Source organism: Pipistrellus kuhlii, unplaced genomic scaffold (assembly GCF_014108245.1).
Source record: "Pipistrellus kuhlii isolate mPipKuh1 unplaced genomic scaffold, mPipKuh1.p scaffold_m20_p_5, whole genome shotgun sequence".
Lineage (NCBI taxonomy): Eukaryota > Metazoa > Chordata > Mammalia > Chiroptera > Vespertilionidae > Pipistrellus > Pipistrellus kuhlii.
This window is the reverse complement of record NW_023425551.1, coordinates 60337854-60353329: the sequence shown is the minus strand read 5'-3', so window position 1 is coordinate 60353329 and position 15476 is coordinate 60337854. Positions and strand designations below refer to the sequence as shown.

At 39.7% G+C, this 15476-nt stretch overlaps 1 protein-coding gene across 1 annotated transcript in view; it reads right to left on the bottom strand.

The window, feature by feature from the left end:
* Window positions 1–15476, bottom strand: part of EYS (eyes shut homolog) — a 1188193-nt gene that overhangs the window by 256215 nt on the left and 916502 nt on the right. The window contains 2 exon segments of the mRNA XM_036415133.1: window positions 9206–9229; window positions 9232–9366. Coding sequence (XP_036271026.1) covers window positions 9206–9229; window positions 9232–9366 — 159 coding nt within the window.

Below are 15476 nucleotides of genomic sequence, written 5' to 3'. Positions count from 1 at the left end.
CTGCATGTCCTTCCTGACAAAGCTGGGTCTGGGTAAAGCCACCTGCCGGCGGTCCTGGGCACCAGCGCTGCGACTGGCTGTGGCCCGGGAGACAAAGAAGCTGCTTGCCCCACGGTCCCAGGCTGCAGCTAGCTGAAGAAGCCACCTGCCCTGCAGTCCTAGGCCCCAGAACCTGCGGCCCGGACAAAGCCAACTGCCCACCATCCCCTGTGGTTATAGCCAGCCCAGGCAAAGCTGGCCCAGGTCCCAGACCCGTGGCTGGTCAGAGGGAGAAAAGCTGGTGTCCCGGGTGCCTACAGCTGGCTGGAGGAGTGAATCCTGGGTCCCAAGTGCGGACCGAGGCAGAGGTGGTTAGGGGCAATCAAGTCAGCAGGGTAGTAGTTAGGGGTGATTAGGCTGGCAAGCAGAAGTGGTTAAGGGCAATCAGGCAGGCAGGTGAGAGGTAGGAGCCAGTGGTCCTGGATTGGGCCTAAACCGGCAGTTGGACATCCCCTAAAGAGTCCTATATTGGAGAGGGTGCAGGCCAGGTTCAGGGGCACCCTTCCCCGTGCACAAATTTTGTGCACTGGGCCACTAGTAATATCATAAAAATGGTTGAAAAATCACTCTTTTGAGGTCCCCCTAAATGTCCTTTACTAGAATCCACACAACTCATCCAGGTTTTTACCACACTTCTGAGGACTTGAGCTGTATAAACCCCGAATTAGCCCATGCCTGATAGAGGGTAATGGACTTGCTCTTTTCTGCCTCTCCTGAGATCCATTAGCAGTTTTTGGACTTCTACTCTTTAGTGTTTTCCCCATGACTTCCTATTAAATTTCTTAGGTTGCTTTTTCTGAACTTGAGAGTATAATGAGTAATTAGTATATTTTTTACTTTTTAAAAAAACTGGGGGAGGCTGTTTTGAGCAATGGGAACACATTTAGAAACACAGATTTTGTACCAGCCTCCCCTGTTTTCTCTAGAGGAGCTCATCATTAAGCCATTGAAGGAAAGCTATTCTGTTGTTTTACTGAAAAGATGCTTGATGATGCATCAATGAAGTGAGAACCTACCCTTTTTTGAAATAATTCTTTATGCTTTGAGGCTGTGTGGTATTTTTTTTTTTTTTTAAATAAATCATGTGTTGTGAGTTTTCTGAATATTTATGCAGAAAATATTCTGAAACACTTTAGAATATGTAATTCTCACATTTCATTTACCCTAATGAAATAATTGATTATATTCTCTTGATTTAATGCAAAAAACTGATGAATTTCAGAGGGAAGGGGGTGAACAGGAAGAGATTAAACATAGAACTTATTTGTATACGAGAGTCCTGGTACACAAATTTGTGCACAGGTGGGGTCCCTTGGCTTGGCCAGCGATCAGGGCCAATCAGGGCTGGCTGACCAGGGGGAGGGGCCACAGAAGGTTGGTCAGTAGGGGTGGGGTTGGAAGGGACCACAGTTGGCTAGGGGGAAAGACTGAGGGAAGTTGGCTGTCTGCAAGAGGTTGTCTGTAGGAACACACTGACCATTGAGGGCAGCTGCTGCATTGAGTGTCTTCCCCCTGGTGGTTGGTGAGCATCATAGAGACTGGTCAATAGGTCAAGCAGTCAAGTGGTTGACTAGTCACTTAGGCTTTTATATATATAGATATCCATAACCAGGGGTAGACAATAATGCAGTGAAAGCCTGGGGAGGGTGAGGGACAATAGGGGGAAAAAGGGGGCATTTGTAATACTTTTAATAATAAAGATAAAAAATAAAATAAAATATGCTGCCTAGAACAATAAATAACAATAATTACTTGCAAAACTATAGACTCAAGTTTCTAGATATTATAGTTTTTTAAGAGAGTAAACCCTATAATTATAAATCTAAAATGTATATGTACCATATCTATACAGGGTGGGGGCAAAGCAGGTTTACAGTTATGAGTAGATGAAACATAGTTTATTCTTGTATTATTATTTCTTAATTATTATATTATTTTCCATATGAAAAACTGTAATCCTACTTTTGCCCCATCTAATTTATAATATAAGTTACTACTCTCATAAGAAAGGAATAATCTATACTAATAAAAGAAAAACATGCAAATTGGCCAAAAGCCACACCAAAAAGTCACTGCTCCCAAAAGCCACACCCACCAACCAATCAGGAGAGGGTATGCAAATTAACCCAACCGAGATGCCTGTGGCCACAGAGCAAGCAGGAGGCTTGGGTTTCCCTGGTAATGGAGCAAGCTAAGCTTCCCACCCTCTCTGGCTAGCTCTGGCCTCCGCTCAAGGTTACAAAGTTTCAGCTATAGAAGATAAATAAATCCCAACAAAAATGGTGGCAGCCACAGATCTAGAGAGAACAGGAAGCTTGGGTTGCCCCCAACAATGGAGGAAGCCAAGCTTCTTTGCCAGCCTTGGCCTCTGCTCAAGGCTACAAAATTTCAATGATAAAAGATAAATAAATCCCAGATACCAGGGCCTCTGCTTGGGTTGCTGGGGGCCATGGCTTGCCTGAAAATCACCACAGGCCCCTTGCCCAGACTGTCCCATGACCCAAGGGAACCCCCACCCTTATCTGGGACACCCTACAGGGTAAACCAGCCAGTTCCCTCCCCATGCACCAGGCCTCTATCCTATGTAATAAAATAACAATATGCAAATTAACCATCACTCCAACACACAAGATGGCTGCCCCCATGTGGACACAAGATGGCCACCACAAGATGGCCAGCAGGGGAGGACAGTTGAGAGGGACCAGGGTGGGAAGTTGTGGGTGATCAGGCCAGCAGGGGAGGGCAGTTAGGGATGACCAGGCCTGCAAGGGAGGGCAGTTAGGGACAATCAGGCTGGCAGAGGAGTGGTTAGAGGATGATCAGAAGCAGTTACGGGCAATAAAAAAGGCAGGCATGCAAGCAGTTGGGAGCCAGCAGTCCTGGATTGTGAGAGGGATGTCCGACTGCCCATTTAGGCCTGAATTGGGCCTAAATGGGCAGTCAGACATCCCTTGAGGGGTCCCAGATTGGAGAGGGTACAGGCTGGGCTGAGGGACAGCCCCCTGTACATGAATTTCATGCACCAGGCCTCTAGTCAATATTATAAAAACTCAGTGATTGTAACACTGTAATGACCAAAGACTGGTCAACAGGAGGCTGTGTGTATTGCAAGGTACACATGGAAGGGTGGGGCTGTGTGCACTGTGAAGTGCATGTGGGTCGGCAGGCTGTGCATGAGTGGGAAGGGCTGTGAGCGCAGTTGAGTGGTGGGTGGGGTGTGTGCAGGTGGGCAGGTCTGCGAGCACTGCAAGGCATGCATAGGTTTGCAGGGCTGCGTAATTTCGCATGCTAGGGCTTCTAGTAATGAAATAATACAGAGAAAGGCAAAGTATGATATCTTAGTCAACTTTAAAAAAATTTTGCTTTGCTTGGGTATTGCATTGGGTTGAAATTTTCTAAGCATGAATACTTCTTCACTGAAATACTGAAGATAGACAATTTATGATTTATATGACTATATGACTTACCATTCCATTAGAAATGGGTATTTTCTCCATTTGAACTATTATAATGACTACTCCCAAACATTAATGACAATTTGATTTGACATCCTGTATAAATAGACATTCAGAAGAGATGCATCAGTTGGCCATCAGTTTTAGTTAAAACGAAGTTTAACATAATTCCTTATAAAATGGATAGTGATCAATACAGATATGTATATTAAATCAGTTATATAGTGGCCAATCTTCTAAATTTCCATAAAGTAACATGTCTTTCTACCATTTTTCAGAAAAGATATAATACCATACATTTGTATGGCACTTTTTATTTTTCAAAAACACTTTTATATACATTTTCTCAAATCTTGTGAACTTGATCATAGAAATTACGCTGTATTATTTATAGTCAAACTAAAACACAGGAAGTTAATGGACTTACCCAAGTTTTACAGTTAGCTCACATTGACTTGGGTTCAAGCCTACCATTGGTCACCTACTGATATTTTGATTTGCCCACAGAAGCAATTGGATGTTCTCTTTGTCCCTGGTACCACTTTAATGGCATGAAATAAAAACCGTTCTCTGGGCCTGCACTGAGTTCCCCATTGAACATACACGGTTTTGCTGCACCTTTAGAACTCCTCTCTCCTTAAAAGGTTTTATAGAAGCAGTAACCTCAGTAGCAACTTAGCAGGATTGCACATGGTAAAACGACAGAGTAGCAGTGGCATCATGAGCAGGAACATGCATTCAGGATGCGGTTAGGGTGAGCTAGATAGTCAGTGGAAGGATGGCCAGCAGAGATTCTCTGAGGAGCACTGAAGGATTGTGGCAGCAGTCTGGCATGCATAATTAATTATTGGCACATGTGTATTACATGCTGCAGCAGAATGGCTTCTGGGCCAGTTTCTAAAATTGATTGAGAGCCTGGTTAAAATTTTCCTAGCCTGTTAATTTTGCTTAACCTGTTAAATAAAAACTGTATTACAAGACTCTTGGTGCCAATAAATCTTCTTCATTTAGATAAAATAAAAACAAAAATTGTACCAATTGTCTTTCCCACTTCTTGACATTTAGGAATCCAGAGGGTTTTTTTTCTTATAGTCTAATTATTTTTTTCTCTGAATAGATGTCTATCAAATAGATGTAACATTAATGAGACAAAAACACAGTATCCTGGGCCTGCAATTCCCAAGTGTCCCTTCCAGGCAAGTTATAAAGGGAAAGGGATTCAAGCATTATCTGAATAAGAATTTTATCACTTTCAGAAGATGGCAGAGTAGGTAATTGCCTATACTCACTGTCTTCCACAACCACATCAAAATTATAAATAAAATACAGAACTACCATCATCTAGAAAAGTTGGACGAATGGAAGTCTTAGAGCAAGCTCCATTGGGAGTTATTAAGATAGGACAAAGATTACCCTAATATTTTATGGTAGGTATTGTAAAGTTGATTAAAACATTTTAGCAAACTCTTTTAAAATATTATTTTTCAATTACAGTTTACATTCAATATTATTTTGTATTCATTTCAGGTATACATTATAGGTTAGACAATGATTAGACCATCATATCCTTTACAAAGTGATCCCCCTAATATTTCAAGTAGCCACCTGACACCATACATAGTTATTACAATATTATTGATTATATTCCTCATACCATACTTTACAACCCTTTGACTATTTTGTAACTACCAATTAGTACTTCTCAATCCCTTCACATTTTCCACCAAGCCCCAAAGCCCTTCCCCTCTGTCAACCATCAGTCTGTTCTTTGTATATATGAGTCTGTTTCAATGTTTTTTGTCTATTTCATTTTTTTAAATTCCACATATAAGTGAAAATATATGGTATTTGCCTTCCTCTCTCTGACTTATTTCACTTAGCATTATTACCCTTCCTATTTGTGACAGCAAATGTTTCTTATTCTTTAAGAAAAGATGCTTCTTAATATGATGTCAGGAAATACTGTAGGATTTCATTGGCCTTAGCCAATGAAGTATCTAATGAAGATATTCTGTATTCTGCTGAGAATCATTTTATAGAGAAAGGCAGATGTCTGATTCTATAGGTTTAATTTGTTTCCTTCAGCAATATCAGAAACCTCTTTTGTTAGCCCTCCCTGAATGCACAAAAAAGGAGGGCCCAATCATCCTACTTTTCCTGTTGACTCCTACCTGGAGTAAATACCTAAAGCTAGCCTTTCTTTTGCTTTCTTTCTTAAATACAAGCACAAAATGATATCAAAGTTGCTTCGGAATCCGGTGCTCCCACTGGAGTTGCTCGTGTAATTTGCCTCCTGTAACTTGGTCAGATGTCTGCTCCTAATTCTCAAAGATCGCATACTTCCAAAGGGCTTGCTCATTTCTTTTCAGAGGAGCGGCCCAGAATGGATTCACCCGCACGGTAATACATCCCATGACGAAATCCCCTGATTGATACTGCCCGCTGAACAGAGCTCATTTTCTGAAAGTGCATCTAAAGAGTTTTGTGTGGTCTCATCCCTTCTCCTGTGACCTATTAGTAGCTCCTTTGACTGGGTTCCAGAATTCTGAATTGGTTCAGCCGCAGATTCAAAAAACGTGCTTTTCATCTCGACTGCTGTTCTCAGAGCCGGCTCTCTCCCACAGAGCGTTCCTTTTAAAGCAATCTTTTCTAAGGTTTTTTTTTTTTCTTTCCCCTATAACTCCCATAAGGATTCAAGTTTTATCTTCTTCTTCTTCTTTTTTTTTTTCCTTTTCAACATCAATTAGTTGGAGAAGCAAACTGAGAAAAAATAAACCTACAGTTTTGAAAGAGGAATATAATTCAAAGATGACACTGGCTTACAACCTGCTATCCTTTTCCCTTTAATATTTGATGATAACAAAATACAAATGTTCAATAAATGTTTGCAGAATGGAATTGAATTTTTACTGAAATGTTCAGAAATGGACTAAAATAGTAAAACTAAAAACACATACACACACACAAAAAACACAATAAACCAAGCAAAAAAAAACAAAAAAAAACCCAAACCCACAAAAAAACAACCCCACAAAACCAAAAACCCAGACAAAAATTAATATCTCGACTCTAATGTGAAACATTTGATTTGACTTCCTTACCATTTTTAATTGCTCCTGCATAGAAAATACTGATTTCAAAGGAAATAAAACCAGCCCTAAACCAAGTCAAGCAACACCTTTTAAAACTATGGATATCTAACTGACAAATTCTAAGAGGAGTAAAAGCAACCACCTTATGAAACAATCTACTGAGGTATTCCCAACAGCTGTAGGATTGAATGACCACTTTACAAATGGACAAAAGAAATGCTTTACAAACAAAATCATTATCTCCCTTCACAGGCTGTGAAGCTCCCATGCGTAAACAGCCTTGATGTATTCAGAGCTGTGACAACAAGAATTACAGAAGACAAGGACAGAGCTAGACAATCATTACAATGGCATTTTTTTTGTCTTGCTAATAATTTCTAGTTTAATTTTTTTGGTAGGTCAATATGAAAGGCAAAAATAATCCTATGGCACTAGTATCACCTTGGTTTTTTTTATTGGCTTAAATTAAAGAACTGAACTGAGCAGGGTGTATACCTATTTGGCATGTATAATATTTCCATGGCTTTCAAAAGGAGCACCTTGAGGGGTGGTATAGACCTGAGCCAGGAGCAAGGGCCCAGAGGAGAATCCCCAGAGGGTGGCTGCTTCTTTGGCTAAGAGCTGTTTTTAGTTGGTAAATTCACACTCTCCACAAGGACACACCTTCCAATTCGATATGACTAAAAACTGCAGAGCCAGAAAATCACTTCGCTTTGTGGCTTTAAATGATTATGTTTGTGTTTTTGTTCTGTTCAGTGTTGTTTCGTTTCCCCTGTAATGCACCATTACCTCCAAATTTCATGGTCGTCTACCATCATTTAAGTTTTGAATATAAAAGCAAATTTTCCCTTTCTAAATCTTCTCTCTCTCTCTTAACAGAAATAAATCAGACATCCTAAAGCCAGCATTTAAACAGGGTGCTTGCATTCCTGGGAAATAAATAACGCTGGCCTTGTTCTGACAAGTTAGTTTCTTTCTAAAATATAACGTGCATTCCTAGTTTTAACTTAATGTTCAAAACTTCTGATGTATCCAGTTTTTCAAAATTGCTTCTTTTAGGCATTTTACCCAAACAATAAAAAGGGTTTAATTTTGTTTAGAAAGCATAGGATGATTAATTGATTTTGCAAAATACTTTAAAATAGAGGAGAAAAGTGATTTGGGAAATAATGAGTTGCCCTGCAGTAGACAATCAATTCAAGAAGACATTACAGCTCCAATATAGGGAATTGTTAAGACTATTGTGCATTCATTTCAAAAGAGAGAAAATAATTGTCACATTTGGAATACTGGAAGTACAATAATTTAGTGATGTCTGGCCATAGAAGAAAGACGGCCATATATTCTGGTTACGGAGATCCTTCTGAGCATATTGCATAATGTAGAAAACCCTAGAGACAGAGGCATTTCCTTAAACAAATACTGTTAATACTATTTTTGTTATACCAACTAATTTAAAATATATATATATTTTATTGATTTTACACAGAGAGGAATTGAGAGGGACAGAGAGTTAGAAATGTTGATGAGAGAGAAACATCAACCAGCTGCCTCTTGCACACCCCGCACTGGGGATGTGCCTGCAGCTAAGGTACATGCCCTTGACTGGAATCGAACCCGGGACCGCCAGCAGGCTGACGCTCTACCACTGAGCCAAACCTGTCCCGGATATACCAACTAATTTTAAGATAATGCCAAAAGAGTGATAGGAATTTCCCCAATTGTCAAATGAATCCCAGGCTTGAAATGGCTTTTTCCAAGTTACCAAGTACTAAATGCAATTAATATTTAGTGATTTATATTATAAAAAATATGCTCTGGCCCTGGGCAGTGTGGTTTAGTCGGTTGGGCATCATCCTATGCACTGAAGGGTTGTGAGTTTGATTCCTGGTCAGGATACATGCCCAGGTTGCAGGATTAATTCCCAGTAGGGGGTGTGAAGGAGGCAGCTAATTGATGTTTCACTTTCACATAGATGTTTTTCTCTCTCTATCTCTACCTCTCCCTCCTCCTCCTCCTCCTCCTCCTCCTCCTCCTCCTCTTCCTCCTCCTCCTCCTCCTTCTGCTTCTTCATTTAATATATTATATTGATTTTTTACAGAGAGGAAGGGAGAGAGATAGAGAGCCAGAAACGTCGATGAGAGAGAAACATCGACCAGCCGCCTCCTGCACATCCCCTACCAAGGATGTGCCCGCAGCCAACGTATATGCCCTTGACTGGAATCGAACTCAGGACCTTTCAGTCCGCAGACCGACGCTCTACCACTGAGCCAAACCGGTTTTGGCTCTCCCTTCTTCTTATAAAATTTTTAAAAAAATGCTCTGAAACATTTTTAACATTTATGTTTTACTGCAATAGTTATGACATATATATGCTTGCTGTATCCTTCCTTCTGGTTTAGAGCCTGTTTGTAAGTCATGTTCCATTGAATGACTCATAAATTAAAGAAATATCCAAATAAAACTAGAAAGCACAAAGATTTTTTGGGGGGAGGTAATGCCTTATGCACTAGGCTAGAAAAAAATTTCCATAGTATTTAAATGAATAGTTCTTGATTCAATAGGTTAATATTTGAGAAAGAAACTTAACACATAGGAGGGCAAACATTTCATACTCACTGTAGAGAATGGTCCCAATCAAAGTGTTTTTATAGCCAAGTAGATGGTAACAATTCTGCTATGTTCTTTTTCCAGGACAGACTTCAACTCATTTAGGGTTGCAAAGAAAGGCAGCTCTAAGTAGGAATTCCTGGTGAAAGATGGGAAATATAAACCTGGATCTGAAAAAAACACAGTCATGTTAATGTGTTCTGATATACAGGCTGTCCCCCTCTCCCCCCAAATGTGTATATACTTTAACAGCCGAGAGCTCAATTTTGAAAATGAAATGTATTTTAATAGACACTGCCTTTATAATTATTCAAAGTGTGTATATATTTTTTGGAACACCTTGTATTATTATTTTGCTAATCAAGCAGATGAGAACATAATATTAATAGTTAGCATTCATTTTAAAAGATAAAACTGGCCGAAACCGGTTTGGCTCAATGGATAGAGCGTCGGCTTGGGGACTGAAAGGTCCTGGGTTCGATTCCGGTCAGGGGCATGTGCCTTGGTTGCGGGCATGTCCCCGGTAAGGGGTGTGCAAGAGGCAGCTGATCGATGACTCTCTCTCATCGATGTTTCTAACTCTCTATCTCTCTCCCTTCCTCTCTGTACAAAATCAATAAAATATATTTTAAAAAAATAAAAAATAAAAGATAAAACTGATATTAACAAATATTACTTAGTTCCAACCTTAAGCAATTTAGTTCCAACATTAAGTACAACATGTTTGTAAAGTCATTGTCTCATATAATTAACCACCAGTTTAGAAGAAAAGACTCAAAACAGGAATATATACTATATATATATATATATATATATATATATATATATATATATATGTGTGTGTGTGTGTGTGTATGTATATATATTTTGTTGTTGTTGTTGTTGTTGTTGTTTAAGGGAGAATAAACACCCTGCAATTGTATAAAAATCATCTGTGTCCCTGAATATCCTCTATAATAAAGATGCAATATGCAAATGGATCATGGGTCAGCAGGAGGGTTGGGCAGCGAGCTACAAGTGCGTGGAGGAGAACTATAAGAGGGGGATGGGCAGCAAGCTATGAAGCGGGCTAAGGGGGAGCTACTGAAGGGGGGCAGCAAGCTACTGGTGAGCTTCTGGCACACAGATTTATATACAGGGCTACTAGAGTGGAATAATAGTTTTCATTAGCTTCTTAAAATATTCTGTGCTATAAATGGCTATACATCAAATTATAATAATAACTTAAAATTGATAAAGTTTACTTGATGTAATTACACTTCAATAAAAAAAAAACACCTGTGACACAAAAATATTAGAAAAACTGTCACATTCTTTTAAAAATATATATATTTTATTGATTTTTTACAGAGAGGAAGGGAGAAGGATAGAGAGTTAGAAACATTGATCAGCTGCCTCCTGCACACCCCCTACTGGGGATGTGCCTGCAACCAAGGTACATGCCCTTGACCGGAATTGAACCCGGGACCTTTCAGTCACAGGCCGACGCTCTGTCCACTGAGCCAAACTAGTTTCGGCTGTCACACTCTTTTTATTAATAGTCATTAACATTTAGTGCTTTTCACTGTTATATAAGATATATTTTTAAGGAGTATTACTATACTATGCAAGGTTATTAGGAATTAGAATTCTTAATCTTTTAAATGCTCACTCTCATAAAATCCTGAGACATAAGTTTTAAAGAGTATTTATCTTATTGTCATATATATATATATATATATATATATATATATATATATATATTTAGACCTATGGACTTGGTACACTGAGCCAGTATATTACCTTAAGATTTAGAAATGCAACTTTATTTTTTGTTTCTCTCACAATGTGGAAGTATTCTTTGCCTCTGGATGAAAACTTGGCAATCCCTATGAATCATACCTTCTTTCTAAATTACACAAAATTTTTTTAAAAAACCTAATATACAGTCTAAGAAATGTATCAACTCTTAACATTTTCCTTCCTAGATATGACTTCCCTGAGCTTCGCTAGTCAAAGCTGAGGGGTGCCTGACACCTGCTCTCTGTCTTGAGGAGCAGGGAGACGCTGGCTTCTGTTCCTATTTCCTTCTCCCCTCCCCTTCCCTCTCCCCCTTCAGACTAGCTGCTGCTTTGGACCTTTGTGGCTTTAAATGGGAGAAGACAAGGTGAGGCGGAAAGAAGCACACAGCGGCGCAGAGCTAATAGAGCGGGTGACTAATATTGCAAGCAGGCCTCAGGCTCTCTAGGAGTAGCGGATGTTTAAAATGCACTGTATCCCTCCTGGCAGGAATGCCAGACAAAGTACAGGATGCTCAGTTATACTTCAGTTTCAAATAAACAACAAACCATTGTTTTAGTAGACCTCATCCAATGTGTGAAACATAACTCTACTAAAACAGTGATTTGTTGTTTATTTGAAATTCAAATTGAACGGAGGGCCCTCTACATTCAGTCGTTAAATTGTCAGCCCTGTGACTCAGGAGGATTTGTGCAAGCTTTAGAAACCCTTTGTCAACAGCCATTTCTAGGGCTTGTGCAGTGGCCTGCCTTTGGCTTGTCACTCTTAGCTTGGTCCTGCTCGGATTTTTCACATTCTATGCAGACTCTTGCTGTTGGACAACCGCTTTCCTGTATCAAAGAAAAAGTTGCACTGGACCAAGTTCAATAGGCAAGAAAGACTTCATTCAAGCTTAATGCCATAGTGGAGCGAGGTTAGAATTCAGTCTTTGCTCTGAATGTTAGAGGGTTTAAGAGCTGAGGTGAGGGGATCATAAGCTACCGGTTTTGGTTTTGCTAGTAGGCCTTACCCCTCAAAAATAAGCTTTCTCCTATTGTCATTACTGGCGGCGATTTACAACGTGGAGCAAGGCACCCACTGAAGCTAGGCGTCCCCTCTCCCAGAGCCTGGCTGATAGGACCACTATTTTCTTGATTACTTTGGAAAGAGATGGCTCCAGGTGAGCGCAGCCTAGGTGTTACAGTAGGAATTAGTACAATAGTTCATATAGTCCGGCCCTCCAGCTCTCTGAGGGACCGTGATCTGGCCCCCACTTTAAAAAGTTTGAGGACGCCTGCCTAGATCCTGCAGAAAGACCCTCCTGGGTTATGAAACCGGCAAAAAGCTTTCAAAGAAGATTTACAGCCCAAAGGATCCAAGGAAAGAATCTATAATGGAAAGTTCTCTAAAGTAAAACTAGGCAGAGGTCTAGAGCCAGGGTGAAGCCTGCCTGTCTACAATTCAGTCCAGCCAAGGGGAACGTTAACATGGTCTTGTTCACCTGACTAGAAAATCCACTCGGACAGAACGTAAGGTGGCTCTGGGCCCAATCTCTTTTCTAAGAGGTCCATACCTAGTTCATGGTAAACACTGCTCTGTTCCCTGTCTTATTGTCTGTGGGGTATAGCTAATTTTCAAACAGTCTTCTCTTTCTGTTTCTGTTTCTTTATCTCCATCCCCCCTGCCCCCCTGCCACACACACAGGTTGAGAACCGCTAGCATGGTTGCCTAAGACCATCAGAAAACACAGATATTTACATTACGATTCATAACAGCAGCAAAATTACAGTTATGAAGTAGCAACAAAAATAATTTTATGGTTAGGGGTCACCACAACATGAGGAACTGTATTAAAGGGTTGCAGCTTTAGAAAGGTTGAGGACCACTGATCTAAGGTCTTCAGTACTATAGAATTAATTAAGCTGCTTTTAGGATAAAACTAGACCCTTCATGCTTATATTTTTCAGGTTCACACACACACACACACACACACACACACACACACACACACACCAGTAAGGCAGAACGACATTTTCTTCTGTGGCTCTACTTGTGTTTATGCTGTTCTATCGATATTTGTCTGGAATGCCCTGCCCCATAAGCCTAGGTATACTGGGCTTCTTTTAATTCAATGCTCACCTTGACTATTCCTCCAAATTTGAACTCCCCATTATATTGAGCTACAACTCTTTCAGTGCATGCATGTTTTCTTCCTTATGTTGCAATTGTTAAGAAATTTGGGGCAGAACTGATAAAATAGTAAATCTGAACCTGTTACATTAGATAAGGGAGCTAAATTCACCTCAGTTAGTAAAAATAGGATATCCTAAATAAATGAATTCTGAGAAGACTTGGAAAAATATGCATTAAGGAAATGAATTTTCTTTCTTGTGACCAGAAAAGCCTGTAACATTGTTAGAGTTGTACCAAATGGAGCAGAATGTTTAGTAGATACACAACTGTACATGCACCATTTATGCTATATAATAAAAGGGTAATATGCAAATTGACCCTAAAGGCAGAACGACCACTCAGCCAGTCACTATGAGGCACACTGACCACTTCTCAGTCTCTTTCCCTGACTAGCAGGCTCCCATTGCCCTCAGGCAAATGGGAAACTGGGGGTTGGTGGACGAGGACACGGGTAGTGCCAGGCAAAGGCCCCCACCCCACCAGTCGCCCCCCACACAGAGGGTGATCTGCAGTGGAGTTGGGGCAGCAAGCAGGCGGGAAGTCTGACCTCTCGGTTCCTCTCTCCAGTTGACAGGCTCTGATTGCCTGATGGCAAAAGGGGAAACAGGGCTGGGTGGTGGTGGGGGGCAAGGCCAACTGCTGGCAGCCAGGGAAGATGGCACTGATCGTAGGACAAGTCTAGGGACCATACTGTCCACGAAGTTTGTGTGTTGGGCCTCCAGTTAATATACAAGGAGAAAAAAACATAAGGAGAAAATGTTGTGTTAATAAATTTCTTAGACTGTATATTAGTTTTTTAAATTATTGTATAATTTTGAAAATAGGTATGACTCATAGGGATTGCCAAATTTTCACCTAGAGGCAAAGAAAATTTCCCCATTGTGAGAGAAACAAAAAATAAAGTTGCATTTCTAAATCTTAGGTAATATACTTGCTCAGTGTACCAAGTCCATAGGTCTAAATATATTATCTATGTCATATATATATATATATATATATATATATATATATATATGACAATAAGATAAATACTTTTTAAAACATGTCTTATCAAGTTAAAATGCAATGCAACTCTATACTGGAGGATGTTTAGATGACAAATTTGGATATGGCTGTGGCAGAGAAAATGGTTAATATTAAAAAGAGACTGGGCTTGGGTTTTAAATTAATAGAATATCATATAACTTAAAAAGTTGCATATCTGTTGATTCTACTATAATATGGTTTTAGACACTATTTCTTCCTATTGCTTTTACCTATGCCATTTGGAGTCATTGATATTTTCATTCATTGAACCAATATACATTTTTAAAATTAATTAATTTACTTTTATTTCAGAGAGAAGGAGAGAGAGAGAAACATCAATGAGGAGAGAGAATCATTGATTGGCTGCCTCCTAAACGCCCCCCACTGGGGACTGAGCCAGCAACCCAGGCATATGCTCTTGACTAGAATCAAACCTGGGACCCTTCAGTCCACAGGCTGATGCTCTATCCAGTGACCCAACCAACGAGGGCCACTGAACCAATATTTATTGAGTGGTTACTATATGCTAGAACTGGTCAAGGAATACAGTGGTGAGCAAAATAGATAGTGACTCATCCTCATGATGCTTAAATTTTAGCTTCAAGGAAGAAAATCCAAGTTAGAAGTTGGTAGAATTTATTTTACTAATATGGTAGAATTTTCCTTGGACTCCAGGAAGATACACTACCCTATTTGCTTAGCTTAACTATTTTTCTGACATTTGCTCTCATCCAGGAGCATTAAGCCTAATGTGAGCTGGAAGATTAGATAAGAAGGAAAGTCTAACAAAACCTATTTCATAGACCTTTTCATACAATTCATTCTCTGGTGGCAAGATCTGAGTCTGATTTAGCTTTGCATTCTCCCATGGCATGAGTAGGTTTGTACATTGTAGATATATTCTGGGATAAATGTAACTATAGAAAAAAAAATGGTCATTTTGGGTAGTTTTTTAAAGGACAGAAAAATTACATATTCTTATAATTAAAAAAAATGAGATGAATCAAGACTATAGAGATTGGGTTTTAGCATATTTTCTCTCGTGGCTAAGCTTTTCATATTACTGATAAATCCACAGGAAAATTTCTGTAAGGAGACACTCTTTACAGAAGGGTTCATATATGAATCAAATTTGAATCCATAATCAGGTTTTACTTATTCTGAGAAGTAGTGAACTCACCAAGAGCAGTAAAAATTCAATTTGCTTAAGAAAAAAAAATGACTTCCACATTACTTTGCAGGAGCACATCTATTGTATAATTCAGGCACACCTGCCTACTTCTTAGCTCGCACACTCCTCAAG